General features: G+C 36.8%; 1 protein-coding gene across 1 annotated transcript; it reads right to left on the reverse strand.

Annotated features, from left to right (window-relative positions):
- Positions 1-616: 616 nt before the first annotated feature.
- On the reverse strand, positions 617-18,166 carry EIF2S1 (eukaryotic translation initiation factor 2 subunit alpha). Its single transcript, XM_017666901.3, has 8 exons — positions 17,946-18,166; positions 13,476-13,717; positions 9,570-9,649; positions 7,599-7,750; positions 3,977-4,083; positions 2,848-2,945; positions 1,995-2,138; positions 617-1,172 (listed from the first exon to the last, which is right to left on the reverse strand). The coding sequence occupies exons 2-8, from the start codon at positions 13,714-13,716 to the stop codon at positions 1,047-1,049; spliced, it is 948 nt and encodes a 315-aa protein (XP_017522390.1). The 5' UTR covers position 13,717; positions 17,946-18,166; the 3' UTR covers positions 617-1,046.
- Positions 18,167-18,339: the final 173 nt, after the last annotated feature.

Below are 18,339 nucleotides of genomic sequence, written 5' to 3' on the forward strand. Positions count from 1 at the left end.
TACTGTAGCTGTAATTACAAGCCGTTAATGAAATTTATTTCCTTTTATATTATTTCCTTTTAAATTTATATACCTTTAACATGATTAGTTCTTAAAGATAAAAATGGTGGAAATGTATAAAAATTACTGTAACTGTGTTTGAACATCCCTATTCTATTATAAAGAGAATTGGGGCTCTAGGTGGCACCTAGTGTGTATTTTAGTGGGGAAAAAAAACAAAAGTCGGGTCATGAGATTCAAAATAACTAAAGAGGCAGCATCTTTAAAAAAATATTTACCACCCTGAATTACAAACTCAAGGCAAGCAGCTTAGTACACCAAAAAGAACTGGTGTGGTAAATTCTCCTTTACACCACGTTGTCATCAGTCTCAAATAGGTAAAAGGCACACAACGAATGTAACTCTTTAATTGCATCTTAAGGCTTTTCCCCCAATAGTTTACTTTCTCTTGTGTTTAAAATTAAATTTTCTCTAAACCTTCTTTTTGAAAGGATCTGCTAATCTTTTGGTCACCTGCCCTTATATTTCTACATCTAGACTAAAATGAAAGCAATTGAATTAGGGTCTTAGTAAATATAATGCTTTTAACTGATGACAAGAAGGAAGAAGCCTATAGTTAAATATCCCAGAAATTTATTTAATGTTTGCTTGATACATTTTATATAGAAAGGTTGGGACTATTTGCTTTGGGTGCTCCTGGGAAATCTCATGGAGGCACTGACTGAACTACAAAGGATCGCCAATCTGAAGACGTCAGAAGCAGAAATCAAAAGCCCAATTGTATGACTGTTCTTAGCTTCAAGACTTGTCTCTAGTAAAATTAGGCCACTCCCTTAAAAAATGCTCAATGCCTTGGAGCTACTGTGTGAAAACAGCTGACATTTAGGAGGGCATTTCATATTTTGGTCTGTTGGAACATTTAAATACTTGGAAATAAAAAATATTTAGCTTTGAAGTTTTCAATACTGGAAAACTTTCAAGTCTAGGGTTTACAGCCAGGAAAGGCTGCTTTGTGTTCCTTAAACTGGACTCTATTTCCCACAAAGTTAATCTTCGGCTTTGGCTTCCATTTCTTCTGCATCATCATCTCCATCCACTTCTGCATTTTCTCTCTCAAGCCTCTCCAGCTGCCTTGCAAGTTCAGTCTCATCTGTATCTGTGACCACTTTGGGCTGTGGAAGCAGAGGCATAATTTCAAAGTGAAGTTGTTAAATAGTACACACAATTTCAATACTATTACTGCCTAATATTTTAACTTTTAAACACTTTCTAATAACTCTGCCATATCTGTTCAGTTTTGAGTGCTGACATACCACACCAATAAATTCCAATAGTTAAACAATGGAAGAAATTTATGAGAATAAAACAATACAGGTAAAAGAAATGTATTAAAATCAAATACTATTTTCTGTCATTTTTACAAGGTAAAACTGGAAATATATGAATATAATCTCAGTGGCTGTATCTTTCAAACCCTCAAAAACATGTCCTGTAAAAATGCATCTGCCTGGTTCAAAATAAATTACTTAATTATTCCTTTCCATGGAAAAAATTATGTGTATATACATGTGAAATTATGATATTTATATATATGAAAATAAGGTTTCATTCTTATTGAGATGAGGAAAACACAGGAGACTACTCTTTTTTCTAACCCTGAGATCAAACTCAAGCATTCCACATTAAATTCTGGCAATAGCTACTCATTCACTTTCACTGTCTATTTTTTCCCTTTTTGGGGGAAAATAAAAAACCTACCACCACCAGTGACCATGGTCCTGAATAACCATCTCATGATAGTTTTAATTTATAAAAAGCCCTTATAGGAACCCTCTGAGTCAATGATTATTTTGCATTTAGCAGAACTGTAATCCTAAATAAATGTATCTCATGTTTTGAAAGGCAGTGATTGGGTATTTTTAGAATGCAAATAATCTAGATATTTAAATTTCTGAAGAACTTTAAGAACAAGGCAAAAACAGCACTGATACCACCTCCATTTGAACATTGAAGACACCCCTCTTTTCTTCAATCTTTTCTTTTATAACAGCCATAGCCTGATTGAGGACGGAGAGACCCTCTGTTCTCTCCAGCGTTGTTGTAGTCATAACATACCGAGGAGGAGCTATTAGATTAATCTAGGGAAGACAAAAATTCAATTATGAATGTACCTATGGAACACACAACTATTAGGATGGCTGAGAAATGTTTTTGCTAATCTGCTACCTTAACAAATCAACCTCAAACTTAATTCCCAATTCTGTAGGTCAGCAATTTTGGGGGTGGTTTATTAATGTAGCAAGAGTTAATTGATACAGTGATCTAATCCAGTGGTATAAATAAGTCTACTGCAATATGAATATGAAGAATGATGACTTCTGGGTGTCTTTGGTGACTAACATAACTATAGCTATCATCAGCATAATGGTTAAAACAAAAATTCCTATTTGGTTCTAAACTAAATGGATAGAAGAAATCCTCCTAAGAGATTCTAAATAACAACCATCCAGTTAATCGTATTGCTTATCAAAGATTGAGACCAAACCTCCTAGAAGTTATGTGTGAAACATGAGAGAACATGATGTCCTTTTCCAGATTTTATGAGCACTGAGATAGTAACTATTATTATTATATAATAACTTTAGCATAGCTAGCCTTTCGGCGCTAAATACCAATGGGCGTTTCCATATACTGACAGTACCAGTAGCTACAACAAAAAAACTGCACGTAATTGTAAATATCCTTGAGAAATATAACCAAGAGCCACTTTTCACACTTGCTATGAAACATAAAAATCTCATTTGGTTTGGGTGGGTTTAGCTGAGAGGGAAAAAACTGAGTACTCACCTTGATGGGCATGGTTTCTGTAGAACAATTCAAACCTGCTCTCAGGGCTTCTTTTACAGCATCAATGCCTTCATAACCATAACAAGCCACTTCAATATCTGAAATTATAAAGTTCAAAAATCAAAAAATGCAAAAAAGTAGTTTAGGCTTATAAAACCTCAGAGATATGGCAGAAACACTAGTATTCAAATACTTATGAAAGTCATCATCCTTTCAATCAGAAATCAATCCCAGCATTAACTTTCATGTCAAAAATACCTGAATAGCAGTGAAAGTCTCTTATCCACATCAACCTCTTGAATGATGAAACAAAATTAAACACCTTGAATTCTGGCTATACCTGGGTTAAAAATCATGATTCCAACCTCTCTGTGCCTCAGTTCCTTATTTGTAAAATGGAGATACGGAGGAATGTGGGGGAGAACTGAATGAAACAGTATCTGCAAATTTTTTAGAGCAGTTTAGAAATTGCATACCCTTTGACCCAGCAATTCAACTTTTAGGAATTTGCCTTTAGAACACTTATATGACTAGGTAAGCATATTATGTATAAGGGTGTTAATTTGTAGTGTTTTTTGATAAGAGTGAAAAAACTGGCACAACCTAAATGATTATCAGGAGAGGACTGGGTTATGTTTACGTTTATTGTTTTATGGACTATTAGCCATTAAAAAGAACAAGACATATTCCTATGTTCTGCATGGAAGGGCAACCATGACACACTAAGTAGAAAAAGCTAGTTGAAGAAAATTTTGCACAGTTACGATCCTACCTTTGTAAAAACAATGTCTGAATGTAAACAGCGTACATTCCTGTACAGCATGTGTGTAGGAAAAATGTCTGAAAGATATATCCGAACTATTAACAGTAGTTAGTACAGAGGCATGGGAGAAAAGAACATTTAAAATATTCACTAGAACAAAATAATCCTCTTTTTAAAAAAGGGCTAACTTAAGGTTGCTGAACTGGTTCATTTGTATCCATATATGCATTTTATGTTTCACCGGAAGCAAAAATAATTTCTTAAACTTTTCTAGTTATGAAAAATAAACACTTAGAAGGCTCATTATTTAATAGCTTTATTTTGTACATGCAAAATATTTTAAATATAATCTAAAAAATTATTTACCTGCTCGAATTTTAACAGCTTGTGGTGTCAAACGCCTATTAATATTGTTAATGAGTACTCCCCGTTCATCTTCATTCAAATCTAAACTATCCAAAATAGATGGGTCTCTGATTTAAAAAAAACACACATACAGAACAACAAAAGATCAGGGTTACTTCTTGATAACTGTGATACCAAACACAGTAACATTTAAGAGCACAGGCTTTAGTGTCAGAATTAGGGTTCAAATCTTAGCTTTGTACTTTAATAAACTATGTGTTTTTGAGCCTTTGCAGACCTGTTTCCACATTTGTAAAATGAGGATGAAAACAGTATCTGTGGTATTAAATGAGAGAATGTGAGTGAAGCACTTGGCAATGTATGACAAACAGAAATCACCCAACTGATTATTATTAAAAGGACTATTTGAGAGATCTGGTCAAAGCAAGCAATTAAAAATGTCTCTTAATACATCTGACATTCCACTATAATAGAAGCATGTTCATGTAATTAGCACTTCCTGCTTTAAGAGCTGGAAAAGAACACAAAAACAAGGAAAAATTTAAAAATAAAAGTACATCCTTGGGTGTCAGGAAAGGAAGGTCTACTTCTAAGTTAGTGGAGTCAGGAAAGGCTTTATGGATAGAGTTGGCATTTAATCTGACCCTTCAAAATACCACAAGACAAGGAATAGGGTCTTAGCCACTGGCATGTTTGCTGAATGAACAAACAAATGAAAACAAATGAAATAATGACTAAAAGAATGGTAGGACTCTAACAAGCAAAGGGAGAACTCTGGTAAGAACATTATGCCTTATTAAAATAGGAATAGATCAGCAAGCCTCAGGCTTAAAAACATGGGTTTAAGGGAATGAAAGACAAAAGAACTTGGGTGGAGGGATCTTTATTCAGCTAATACTGCCTATAAAAAACAAAACAACAAAGCCACAGAAAATAGGCAAATTAGATGAAAAGATGTTTTACAGAAGTACAAAGGGTCAATAAACATGAAAAGCCATTAACTTCAAAAAACAGTGAAGGGAAAATCAAAACAAGATACTACTATAGTGCATCCATCAGTTTGGCAACAGGAAAAAAAAAAATCTGAGGTAATACCAAACGTTGGTGAGGATGAAGAGAAATAGGAACGCTTATACAATTGCTAGAGGGAATATAAATTGTAAAACCAATTTAGACAGTATTTTGGCATAACTGAGTATATTTAAAGATGCATATAATCAGTCCTATGACCCAAAAATTCTATTCCCAGGTATACAGAAACTCCCAAACGTGTATACACAGAGACATGTACACATCACAGGATTATTTGAAAAATGAGGGGGGAAAAGGGTATCTAAATAATTCCCAACAGATAAATAAAGCCCATTCTCACAGTGAAATACTATACAGAAATTAGTACGAAGCTGGCATACTTCTGTTAATTTGGAGAAATCCTGCTCAATAACAGTCCTATGAGTAAAAATGTAAGGTACAGAAAGCTATAATGACAGAATAAATTTTATTATGTTCAGTTTAAATAAATCAAATAAAAAATTTTAATACAAAAAATATACAGATACATCTTTGTAGTAAAACCATAAAAACATAAATGATAATGATACATACTAATTTCAGAACAGTGATTACAGGAATGGGGTGGGAGGAGTAAAACAGTTTCCAACTATCTCAGAATTTATTTCTTAATTAAAAGAAAAATATATGAAGCACATGTAGCCAAGAATTAGTAGTTAAATCTAGACAGTTGCTACATGGATGGTGAAGCAAGAGAAGAACGTCTGGGGAAAGGGAGTAATGCGTGCCAGTGCTGAGTGGTGCTCAATGGAGGGGTGAACTGGAGGTGGAGGCCGGAGAGGTAAGCCAACTGACAACAGGGAGACAGAAATATGAAGTGGTGCTTAACAGTTAATAGCATAATCTGGTTGGAGCCAGAATGCCTGGGTTTGAATACTGGCTCTACCAATTGCTAGTTGGGTGAACGTAGACAAATGATTTAATCTCTGCTTGAATTTCCTCATTTGTAAGATAGGGATAACTATAGTGCTTACACCCTAAGTTGCGAGAATTACATAACCATTCTCAACTTTCCCACATGATATGAAAAACTTAAGTCTTTTGATGGGGGATAAACTGGAAGTTATTTGGAGCTCCAGATGGATCAGCTTGCTGGTCTGACAGTCTCAGGTCCCACTCGGCCATCCTCAGGGCTGAGGGCACCAACATCCAACCTCTTGGCAGCCAAAGGTTGGGAGAGTAACCTCAGTGCAGTGGAGAGGCTGCTAGTGGAGCATCAACATTTAGGAAGGAGTGGGAGGTGCAGAAGTAGAGGCAGACGTACACAGACCTGAAGGAGTCTGCTGTTAAAAGGGGAGCACACAGTGCTAGCTAGCTATAGGAGAAACTGGAGGGTGGGTGGAGGAGTTTGTTTTTTTGTAAAAATGGGAGAAATAAGAGGATATTTTTATGCTGATAGGGCAAAACCAATAAAGAGAAAGGCTGAAGACCCAAGAGAGGGATGACAGATGGAGAGAGATTCCTGAGCTGTAGCTGAGCACAGATGGTAAGACTAATTTGAGAGTAGGAAGGACACAAATTCCAGTGTGACAGGAGCACAAGGAGGTAATGACAGGTGGCATGGAGACAGTGTGCTGAGATAGTGAAAGGAAGTAGAGATCTTATGCAATGACTTCTATTTATAAAATAGGAAAGCGCAACAGGTGAACGTGAGGGAAGAGGGGGTGGAGTGGGTATTTGAGGAAGAGTGTGGAGAAGCTCTAAAACAGCTGCTCTGAGAGTGGGAGGAAGAACTGACCAGGAAAAGAGAATGTGGAGCAGCAGTGAGGGCCCAGCTGAGGCTGGAGACCATGCATGTGCAGAGCACCAACCTGCAAGCCTGTGGTTTTTCCCAGCAGCACCCAGCAGTCTGCAAGTGCAGAAAAAGCAGGAACACTGACCCAACGTGGGGTGTAACAGAAGGAAAAAACAGGGCAAAACTTGTGATACTGGCAAGAAAGATGTAGAAATCCTGGACCATGGTGTGTCTCTGCTGAATAAGAAAGAGATGGCAGCAAAGGGTGAAAAGACAGGGAGAAAAAAAAAGTTGTGAAATCAGAATTAAGATGACACAGAACAGGACTAACTATAGGAGCTAGCACAGGAGGCTGTGGTAAAAGAATAGACTGTGTGAATTAAAGGTTTTGGAGGCAGAGCAAATCTTGGTGAGAGTAAAACCCAAGGGGGAGACTGTATAAAGTGGTGTGGGCTGAAGGTCTAAGGAACCAAGGTACAGAAAACAAGAGGTCATAGTTTTAGATGAGACATCTACATTGGCTTTGAAGTTACCTAGGACAATAGCTAAACTAGGAGAGGAAACATGTAGGGGAGTATTACGAGATTAGACCATATGGTTCATGACTATACAACCATGGTATACAAAATTATATAGGCTTGGCTATAAAGGATTGGCTCATACCATGGGCCTTTTTATACTGAAATATTTTAATCTAAATTTGGCAAGGACTTAACACATGGATGTTGTGCAATTAAATGTCATACTCTCAACCTGTGTGCTAGACCCAGCACCTGTGACAGCATGGTAGAAGCAGAGCCAAGAACGTGTTCTTACGAGACTGCATGCTTAAATGCATCGTAGGCACCATATCCAGGTCTCTTGTACTTGTCATCAAAGACCCAGGCAGTCCTCTGGAAGAGGCTTTCCAGCTGCTCATCCTTGGTGTACTCTAACACCTCAGCCACATGACGAAGGATGCTGTAAACCTACGAACAAAACAAAGAACTCAACAAGTCAAAGACAAAGGATCTGTTTGTAAAAAGAAATAGGTATTTTTACATTTTAGTAGCCAGCATATGAAAATAAGCCTTGGATTAATTTGACAATTATTCTTTAACAGCAAAAGATTGGAATAAAACAAATTCTTTCCCATAGAGAAGTATTTGCTTTCCCATAACAATTAACTCAAATGGGTAAGACAAGTAGAAACTATAGAGAATTTAGCATTCTAAGAACCAGATCAAGTTGACTTTGGGACAAATTCACCTCTCCGACTTTGTTTCCACATCTGGAAAAGGAATAAAAGCATCTCTCCTTTTTAATGCTCAGGGTCTTTACACAGATCAAATATATCCAAATGAACACTATAAATGGAAAGCATGATACAAATGTTTTATACAAATGTGTAAAACTTGTATATTGTACAGATGCTGTTGTACAAATGTAAGCTATCATTACTACTACTCCATATGAGAGGATGGAACCAGGATTGAGATTTTAGTATTTCTCCTACTCTGTTATCATTTAACCAGTTAACCTTCAATCTTATCCACCTCCTTTTCATGCTCCTCTTTTTCTAAAGTCTCCTAAAATGTAAGGGCTTAAAGAAGAGAAAGAGTATAAGAATGGAGGTTTTCATGTTCAATTTCATGAAAATTGAGTAAGGAAAGGTGCTAACACTGGCTATTTCATTCTATCATCTGATTCTGATAAGAAGTACTCACATACTCATTTTACACTATCCTAGGAGACAAAGCAAATGGAAGTTTCCTAGAGCAATGTGGCTCAAATTTGGATTCTCAAACTTGTTGGGACTTGAGATCTGTAACAGTTAGGTGATGCCAATGCTGTTTGTCCAAGACTGCAGTCTGAATGGCAAGGTCCTAGAGTTTATTAAAAAGGGATTTTATGATTGTGTTTTCAAATGTGTAAACCACATTGCAGTAATAGTAAACACATCAATAAAACAAAGGGGAAGATTTTGGTCTGATGGCTTTTAGATTTTTATACTTTCTTTTATACTGGGGTTAATTAAGATTTTAAAACTCTTAATTTAAACATTTTTTTCTTAGCATTTTATCTTGCAGACAGAACACACATGGCAGAAGAGAACAAAAGATACAAGAGAAGGGCAAAGAAAACAGAAACAATGGAAAACAGAGCCATTAAGAACAGAGAATCTAAGGAATCAAGTGTCAGTTAATAGGGCCAAAGAATAGAAAAATACAGAACGCCAGCAATAAGGAAATAGCTGTTTTTGCATTATTGGTGTGTACTGTGCATAAGCAGAAAATTACAGCAAAAATTAGGAAAATAAATAATCCTAACACACTAGGAAAAAGAAATTTTAACAGGTCTCTGCATTGCTTTCCTGGATTCACAGACATTTTATAAACCCTTGCTCATTCTTAACATACAACAGCTGGTTGTTTCAGTGACCCTTATCCCAGAGGGGGGATCAAAGTCAAGAACTAAATATTATGACAAGCTAAATCAGCTGAAATCACTCATAGTAAATTTAACCTAAAATATCTTAATAACACTAACATCCAGTAGTGAACTGGGAATATAAAATCATAAGTAATTCTTTAAGGTAGTTTTACCATAAGATAAAACACTGTCACCTTCCTCTTCTGAAATTAAGTCTTCAAATTAGTTTCCTACATAACACGTAATTGGAAATGGAAATATATAGTTACAGAAAATGTAGGTTTTGTTTTTTATTTTTCTGCCTGGAACATCACATGCTGATTATTTATAAAACACATCAAATAGTGAACTAACTTGACTCAAAAATCAACTTACAGTTTTGGATTTGGTGAATTTATCTTCACATTTGATTGCTTCCTCAGGAGAAACTCTTCTTTTTGACAAATCAATATATCCTATATGAGAACATTTTGAAAAATATTATCTCTGTCCAGGTGCCTGCACACCATTGTGACAAACTTTCACAAGCAGATTGTTTGGTTGGCATATGCCCCACTAAATCCACCTTATGCCCCACTAAAACCACCTCAACAAAATACTGCATGAGATTGTTTTCAGAAATGCATTTTTATTGTCATATGATTATATAGTCTCTATTAGCTCAGTGGAGGGAATTATTGAACAGTAATAATTTTCAGTTACCAGATGAAACCTAGTCAAAAAATTCTATGTTTGTCTATGTGCCATCCACTCATTACTAGGTCAGTTGTATTAACTGTATTTTCTGTATTCCTGATGCTCTGACATTTGTGGCCTGGCTGACAGGGGAGATCCCCTCCCAGGGCTAACCAATCCTCTTAGAGACAGGCAAGGGCTCATCTGGAGCAGCTGTGCAAATGCAAACTAACCAATCCAGAGCCCAGACCCCAACCATAGTCCCATTGTCATCAAAGTCCCACACACCAAGCCAGTATCTCCTGCTCTACACTGACCCAGGGCCAAGTACCAGATAATTAGGGACAGCCTTGATGCCCCAAGGCCTGCCAAAACTAGTCAGACTAGCCAACCTTAAACTGTTCCCCCGAGCTGCTTTGCCACCTCAATAATGGGTCTGGCCTATGCTTTCCCCTTGCTCCTTCTGCTTCCTGACCTAAACTGGTGCTTCCTCATGTGACCCCCACATGGCATATTCCCAACTCTTGGGAAACTTAATAAAAATCTTTCAATGGCATAGGCCTCTCCATAAATTGTTGTCAGTCACCTCCATACATTAACCACAGGTACAAAATGAGACAAGCAGTTAAAATGTATTTTAAAGAATTTTAGAGAGAAAAAATGGTCTTTTACATTTACCTATGTATTTTCCATTTCAGGCATCAGATCTCTTTGGCCTGGACAAATCCTTTACCATTTCTTGTAATTCATGTCTATTTGGTATTAAGTCCTCTTAGTTTCTATTTACCTGAAAATATCTTCATTTTGATTTTCATTGTTGAATATCTTCTTTAGATACAGAATTGTAGTTTGACAGGTTTTCTTTCAGTTATAAAAATGTCATTCAATGCTGACCTCCACTAATTCCAATAAGAATGCCACAGCTTCTGTATTGTTCCCCTGGAAACAATGTGTCATTTTCCTCTGGCTAATATCTGATATCTGTTTCTCAGTAGTGTGGTCTTATTAGTATTTATCCTGCTTGAGATTTGCTGAACTTCTTCAATTTGTAAATTTTTTTTTTCAGCAAATATGGAAAATTTTTCGTCATGATTTCTTGAAACATATTTTCTCTCATTATGGAATGCGGCTTTGGATATCTGCTTGGTTGTGTTTTTCTTCTGTTCTTCAGATTGGTTCTTTTAAAATAAACTATCTTTATTAGAATGAAAGATGAGAGATCCAGGACTACCACATGAGTTCTCCTTGGATAATAAGACTGGTGGTAAACTTCTAAACACAATGGGGGCAGGTTAGGGAGAAAAACTGGAAGGATGTCATGAGGGGGGTGAAAAAAAAAGAGAACTATCTAAGTTTCACTTGAGCTTTTTGTCATCTTTAATCTGCTATTAGCCCATCTAATGCATTTTTTAGATTACATTTTTAATTTCTAGAGTTTATATTTAGTTGATTTTTTAATTTCTCTGAGATTTCATTTTGTTCATACAATAGAAACATATTTTCCCAATATTCTTAAACACTTACAACATCTGTGTTAAAATCTTTATCTGCTAATTCCAACATTAGGGTCATCTCCAAGTCAGTCTCCACTGCCTGCCTTTTCTCTATGGGCCGTATTTTTCTTCATCTTCAAATGTTCAGCAATTTTGGATCATATCCTGTTCACTGCAAATGATATGTCCCAGAGACTTTGAATTCCCGTATGTTCCTTTTAAGGATACTGATTTTGTTTTTTGATTTAGTAGGTAGTTAACTTGTCTGGGTTCAAAAACAGACACTCTGTCTCCCTAAGTGGAAAGCAACAATAATCTGTTTAGATTTCTACCCTGTTGGGTTGCTGGCAGTCCACCCTATATATTGCTAGTTCAGAGGTCAGCCAGAGATTTGGGCAGCATTTATATATAAACATAGGGATCTCTGTGTCTCTTCTTTCCCTAATCCCTATCACTACTTTCCAATTGCTGTGGTTGTCCAGAACTCATCTCTGGTTAAGCCATTAAGACTGTAGGGTTTCCACTAGAATTTTAGCTGGACTGCTTGAAGCTCTCTGTAGCATGCACTCTGACAAAACTACAAAGCTTACCCAGTACCAGTTCTTTCTCCCAAATGTTGACTTGCCTTCAGTTTCAGCCTACTTGTGGTTGCTCCCATTGTCTTTAGGGAGTTTTAAAGTATTTGTTGAGGGTTTATAACTGTTAAGTTGAAAGTTTTGTCCAACAGGACCTAACCTTCTAGTACCACAAATGGATTCACTCTTTAGGATCTTCTGCACTTTGCTTTTATTTTTATCTTACCCTGGAGAGCTTTCCATTATCAGAATATTCATGTCTCATTCTGTATAAAATTGCATTGCATGGATATGTCATAATTTACTTAACCATGATTCTGATCACTGTTTCCTGTTTTTAATTAACAGTGTACAAACAATGCTGCTGTGGAAATATTTTTACATGTATCTACTGTACTTATGCAAGTATACCTTTTCATTCTTTCTGACTGCAGTTGAAAATACATTTGATTCCTTCCTGTACATATATTTTATAAAATAGGAAAGAAATACAAGACACCAAGTTAGGTCTTACTGGGGCTGTGATACGAAGACTTAACCTAAGTTTAAGAAGCAGTCTGGGTCTTTAAACAGTTTAGTAATTGGCAGGGGGAGGGGAGCTTGAGGTTACAAGTCGGTCATATCAAAACATTTAGAATAATAAATGTGCTAAATGGTAGTCACCAACAAAGGATATGTAAGATTTCTCCAAAATTTATCATCTGAGATTATAATCAGAAAAAAAAGGTTATGTATAAATTATTTCTTAGAGAAATACCAATCAACTAAATGGTTGAGAAAATTAAGAAAAAAGTTCAAAGTCTTTTAAGCATGATGAGAAGTATAAACCTGAAACTAATGCCTAATTAATTGTAGTAAGAGGATTGAAACCAATTATCTTCATGTTAAGTTGGTTGAAGACAAAACCTACTTAATGGTACTGCAAACTCGGTTTAGATAAAAGTGTGTTCAGTGGTAAAGATTTACAGGGGTCCAGGAAAAACACCCAATGAGTTAAAAACGAATACTCATTCAGCACCATTTGAGAGATCCCAGAGTATTGGGGGTCACAGACAGGCATAATACTAGGGTTTGGATGTTTGAAGTTATTGCTTCTTCAAAGTGTATGTAAAATATTCCTAAAATCCACTTACTCTGCTCCATTTCCATGCTTTTCCAATAATCTGATTACTAATTTAACTTTAAATCAAGGAAAAGGCATCTGACAAACATGAATGAACTAGTAGTTGGCTTTACTTATCTGTCTCTTCCAAGTTTGGCAACAGTGAGTTGATTATCAAGATCCTGATAATCTCTGGGAATAAAATTCAAGTTATTTGATCCACCAAAACTAGCCCTAGGAAGTAGGAATTACACCACTGCTAACTTGAGAGGTCTTGCTTAGGTGGCTGATTGACATCCTTCCCTAACAACTTTGTATGTGAAGAGTTTAAGTGTAAGAGGAGATGTTTTTTGTTTTTGTCAATTCCCAAAAAACATATTTTACAATAAACCATTTTAAGCCAGAAATCTGTATCTTAGGTATTTTTCTCACTTACCTTTTTCTTTGTCCACTCTAATGACAACTACACATTCATTCCTGCCAATTCGGATCAGTTTGTTTATAGAACGAATACGCCTTCTGGACAACTCACTAAGAAGAATCATGCCTTCGATATTGTTGTATTCCAGCAAGCTGACATAAGCTCCCATTTCAGCAATGGACCTTACGTTCACCATCACTACATCTTCCACCTCAGGAAATTTGTGTTGATAAAATCTACAACTTAGACCCGGCATTCTGCAATTTAAACAAACAATCAAGTGTTCAGTTAAGGTCAAAATGAAGAAACGTCAGTCAGTTTTCCACATCTGGCCACTGAAAGAAGTTATCAGTTCTCTCATTCCTTAAATTTCTTAAATGGTACAAGAAAACATGGATATTCAGGAACCAAACTTCAATTTTTATTTTGCTCCACATTTTCGTAAGGCTTGGGTGATTCTCTGACATCAGTTTTAGTGGAATCATAAAAAAATAATGACCATCTATAAAGTACTCTAAGACCTATGGATTAAAGGTACATCTTAAGAGTAAAATACTATTTTAATACCACTGCTTTATGAAATAACAATGGGAAGCAGTACTACTATTGTTAAGCTATCAGCAAAACTAGAACTACTCTTTCTCCAAGTCAGCTGAGACTTTATGTGCTACTGCCCACTATATAAAGGGAAGAATCTTCCAACTAATTAGACCCTAACCCTAAACTTTTATCAAATGGTATACACCCTATCATTTATTACAGCCCAAACTACAGTATCACATATCAAGACAGAAACTAAAATCTTATTATTCACAAAGATATATTAAACTAAAATGTATTCTCCTCTAATTTTTTTCCTCTTAAGACAAACTCAAATTTTATTCACAATTAACATAATTTCTAGCTTCCATTTTTCCTATTACTCCCAAATATTCTTCTCTTTTGTTGAACAGGACTTGAGAATAGCTTAACAGATCTCCATTACTATAAAGTTCAAGTTTCTCTTAACCTCCAAGCATTAAATATATTTAAAATTATTCCCTTTGATCCACCCAACCTACTTTCAGCACCACTCATTTTATAACCACAAGCCTGAAATCATACCATGAGTAGTTTAAAAGTCTACTTTTAAAAGGAAGCTCTCAAACTAATCATAGTTGATGATTTTCATGTTTTTCTGCTAACCTTAATTTACTGTTGCACAGGTTCAGAAGTAGGCAGCAATAGGACCTAAAAACTTAAGAAAAATGTGCAAAAATTTATTTACTAGTTTAATTAGTTTATTTCCTATTAATTGGGAAGTAAGATTGACTTCACTTGATCTTAAAGACAGAACACTCACATCCAGCTCACAGAACACCAGAGTTCTGCTACAGTGTGGGAGCTGCTAACTGCACTCACATGTATCTTCCCCATGGCTTCCCACTGATTTCTACAGGGCCCCGTATGATCTGGCTACTGCTTACCTCCCTGAGGTATCACTTTCCCCCTAGCTCTCCCTAGGAGAGCTTGTAACTGAAGCTTTATGTAATTTCCAAAGCACTCACTTGGAAGCTCAGTGAGTCCTAAGAAACTACTTGTAACTGAAGTACAAGTTAAGCAACTTGTTTTGTCTGTACTGCTAACAAGTCATAGTCAGAAGCTGAAACTGTGAAGTTTGAATCCACAGTCTGTGCTCTTATTCACCAGGTCATACTTTCTCTCAATATCAATGTATTACACTTAGGAACATCTTAAACAAAAAGCAACATTAACATATATATTTAGTGATGGAGCATAACCACAGACTAGTGCAAAATTTCAGTACTAATTTATCCTATTTAACAGAAAAACAAAGCAGCCTGTTAATAGTAACAGAAATGTAGCTGAACAAAATAGGGATTTAGCAAATAAAGGGAAGCAGACATTCAATGGCCAGAATTATCAAGAAATAGCTGAGCTGGTTGGTTCATTTTTAAACAGGGCTTTTTTAGGGGGAGGGACAACCATTGTCAAATGTTTGTATGTAAAGTACTAAAATATGAGAGCTAAAGAAATTTCAAACTGGGTATCAAAATAAATGCTGTCATAGAAATATGTGAAACAGTTTTAAGAGATTTAACAGGTGCTAACCACATGTACTAACCAAGTTTCTTCAAGTAGCAAAGCTGATAATTTGGGGGAAGCAAGGCTTAATTTGATGGTTAAAGAACAGTGGCAATAGTGTCAAAGAATTCTGAAGGGAGATTTAATGTTACTGCTTTAGGAGGTACCAGATATTTGCAATATACAGGGTAAAAAAAGGAATATTGCTGAAAGTATGTTATTCACAGTAAAGAGAGACTAGTCAGTAACTACAAAAAGAATTTGTTTCACAAAGAACCTGCATATTGGTTGACAGATTTTGAACGTATCGCCAATTATGCTAATAATAACACTAACTTAAAAAAAATTAGGAAAATAGAAGCCACATACTAGGTTATTTATCAACCCTTTATATAATTTCCAAAGCACTCATTTGGAAGCTCAGTAAGTCCTAAGAAACTACTGAACTGTAGTTTCTTAGTCTTAACCATGTACTTCACAGGTTTGTGGAGGGTATCACAAGAGATCAAATATATGTAAAAGCATTTTATAAAGTGTAGTTTGCTACACAAAGAGATTAAAAGGCAAAGGAAGTATTATCTCCACTTTGTTAACTCAATTCGTTAAACAATTATTTTTGCAGTACCTACAATGTACCAAGCACTACTGACACAACAATTAAGACTCTTAACCTAAAAGGCTTAAAGACGGAGTAGGAAACTAGTTAGTAAGTGACTGCAATGTCAGGTACTATGAAAGGAGCATAGTGACACAATTAACAGGGACCCAAGGAAAAGAAAGATTAAATGACTTCCTCAAGGGCAAAGGCTTAATTAGTACTAGAACTGGGGCTAAAACCAAGTCTCCAGACCTTAAATCTGAATGTCTTTAACCCACAGAGCCTCAATATATCAGAGTACTACAATACAGTATGTGTTCTTCCATACAGAAAAACATCTTTCAAAATACATTAATGAACTCTGAGCTAATTTCAAATACACTGCATTGTCGGTAATTTTATCTATTCAAATGGTAGGTCAAGCGGTAGGTAGGACTTCTTGCCCAAACCACTGCAAAGTCAAGTCACCATAATGGATACAGAAGTCCACATTCCTTTCCAAAATGAGGGACAACTCTTGGGATTATTCTAATTAAGTCCTAGTTTACCGGTTTTGCTCTGTGAATGGTAGTTTTTAGTGTAAGTCTGCTACACACATAAAGCTTTTAAACGATTTTACTGTAGTTGAAATAGGAAGCGCCAACCCACTGTGCATCTATTTGAGTTCCTTTAAGAATCAGTAACTTTCATTTGGCATCAGATGAACTAAGTAAGAATAGAGAGTAAAGCTCTATATAACTAATTTCCAAACTGCCGAAAGACACAAGAGTCGCAAGTTTTTTTCCTTGAGTTAACTACAATCGAGAGAAAACCCAAGACTTGGATACACCTTTCTTCCAAGAAACAGTGTTTCCTATTTAATGAAAAGTAAAACAGCCTAAGTTTTGGGGTTACTAAAAGGCACCTGAGGCTGAATACGTATATATCCCTAAAGTTCCCTCATGTTTTTAGTTATGTGTAACTGTAGGAGCACAATGTGTAATTCTACAATTCTATTCTCAATCGGTGCTGAAATGCGGCAAACCGATACTAAGAGTAACAAAACTCTTCAAAAGTATGTTTAAGTTTCAACTTAAACAATTGTCGATAATTTTATCTATTCAAATGGTAGGTCGAGTGGTAGGTAGGACTTCTTGCCCAAACCACTGCAAAGTCAAGTCACCATAATGGATACAGAAGTCCACATTCCTTTCCAAAATGAGGGACAACTCTTGGGATTATTCTAATTAAGTCACAAGGAGTGACTCAGTCAGAAATGCACAATTTAACCGGTAAGGTTAAACGAGCTTCAACTTTTAAAAAACAATGTATCAGATGAATAAGCTGTTCTTGGACCCTTTTAAAACCCAGCTCTCGTCATTGTGCCAATCCCACTTATCCCTTGACGTGCCCTGTCTGGTTTCCACTGAGAGGTAATATTTGATGAGGAGGAAAAAGGAAGTCTGGAATTCACAGGCCCGGAAAGAGCAAAGCGCTCAGCGTCCTGGAGCGGGGGTGTCAGCCTTCTCTCCAGGCCGCCCACCTCAAGACAGCCTCACTTTAAACATACTGAAGAGGCTGCACAGTCAGTTGACCCACTTTTCTTATCGAGGTTCCTCCGTTCGTACAATGGCACCTCTGACACTGTGAGGCCTACGCCGAGCCGGCGAGGAGGGCTCCCGGCCGGCCGGCGGGTGGTGGCAGTGCTGTCCAGACGCTTCCCGCGCAGGAACGGGACCTGGGGCCTACCCTCTCTCGCCCACCCTTGTCACTGGACACAACCGAATAGGTTCTTGGAGAAACCGATCTGTGGAACTCGTCACCTGAGGTATGTGTGTGAATCCTACGCCGGGGTACCGCGCCGCGCTCGTTAATCGGAGAGATCAGATCGGTCCACCCGTAGCAGCCGCCGATTCTCCTCAGCGTGCGCTTCGCTCAACCCCACCGCGCATGCGGAACCACCATGGATCGCGCAAGCGCCAACAGAATAGAAGCCCTTCTTCGTCACTGACCATAGAGCCCAGGTCCTCCGAGAAGAAGGAAGAATGTGGACCATAGGAGCACCTGAAAAGTACACTTTCTCACTAGCTGTACTTTTCTCTCAGTAACCTTTAGGGAGCAGGGAACAGGCAAGGCTCTGATTCTTTGTGCCTGAAGAATGAATCCTTTCTCAAAGTTCCGTTAACCATGAGGTGGCGCTGTGACCAAAGATGAAAA

This window comes from Manis javanica, chromosome 8, assembly GCF_040802235.1.
Source record: "Manis javanica isolate MJ-LG chromosome 8, MJ_LKY, whole genome shotgun sequence".
NCBI lineage: Eukaryota > Metazoa > Chordata > Mammalia > Pholidota > Manidae > Manis > Manis javanica.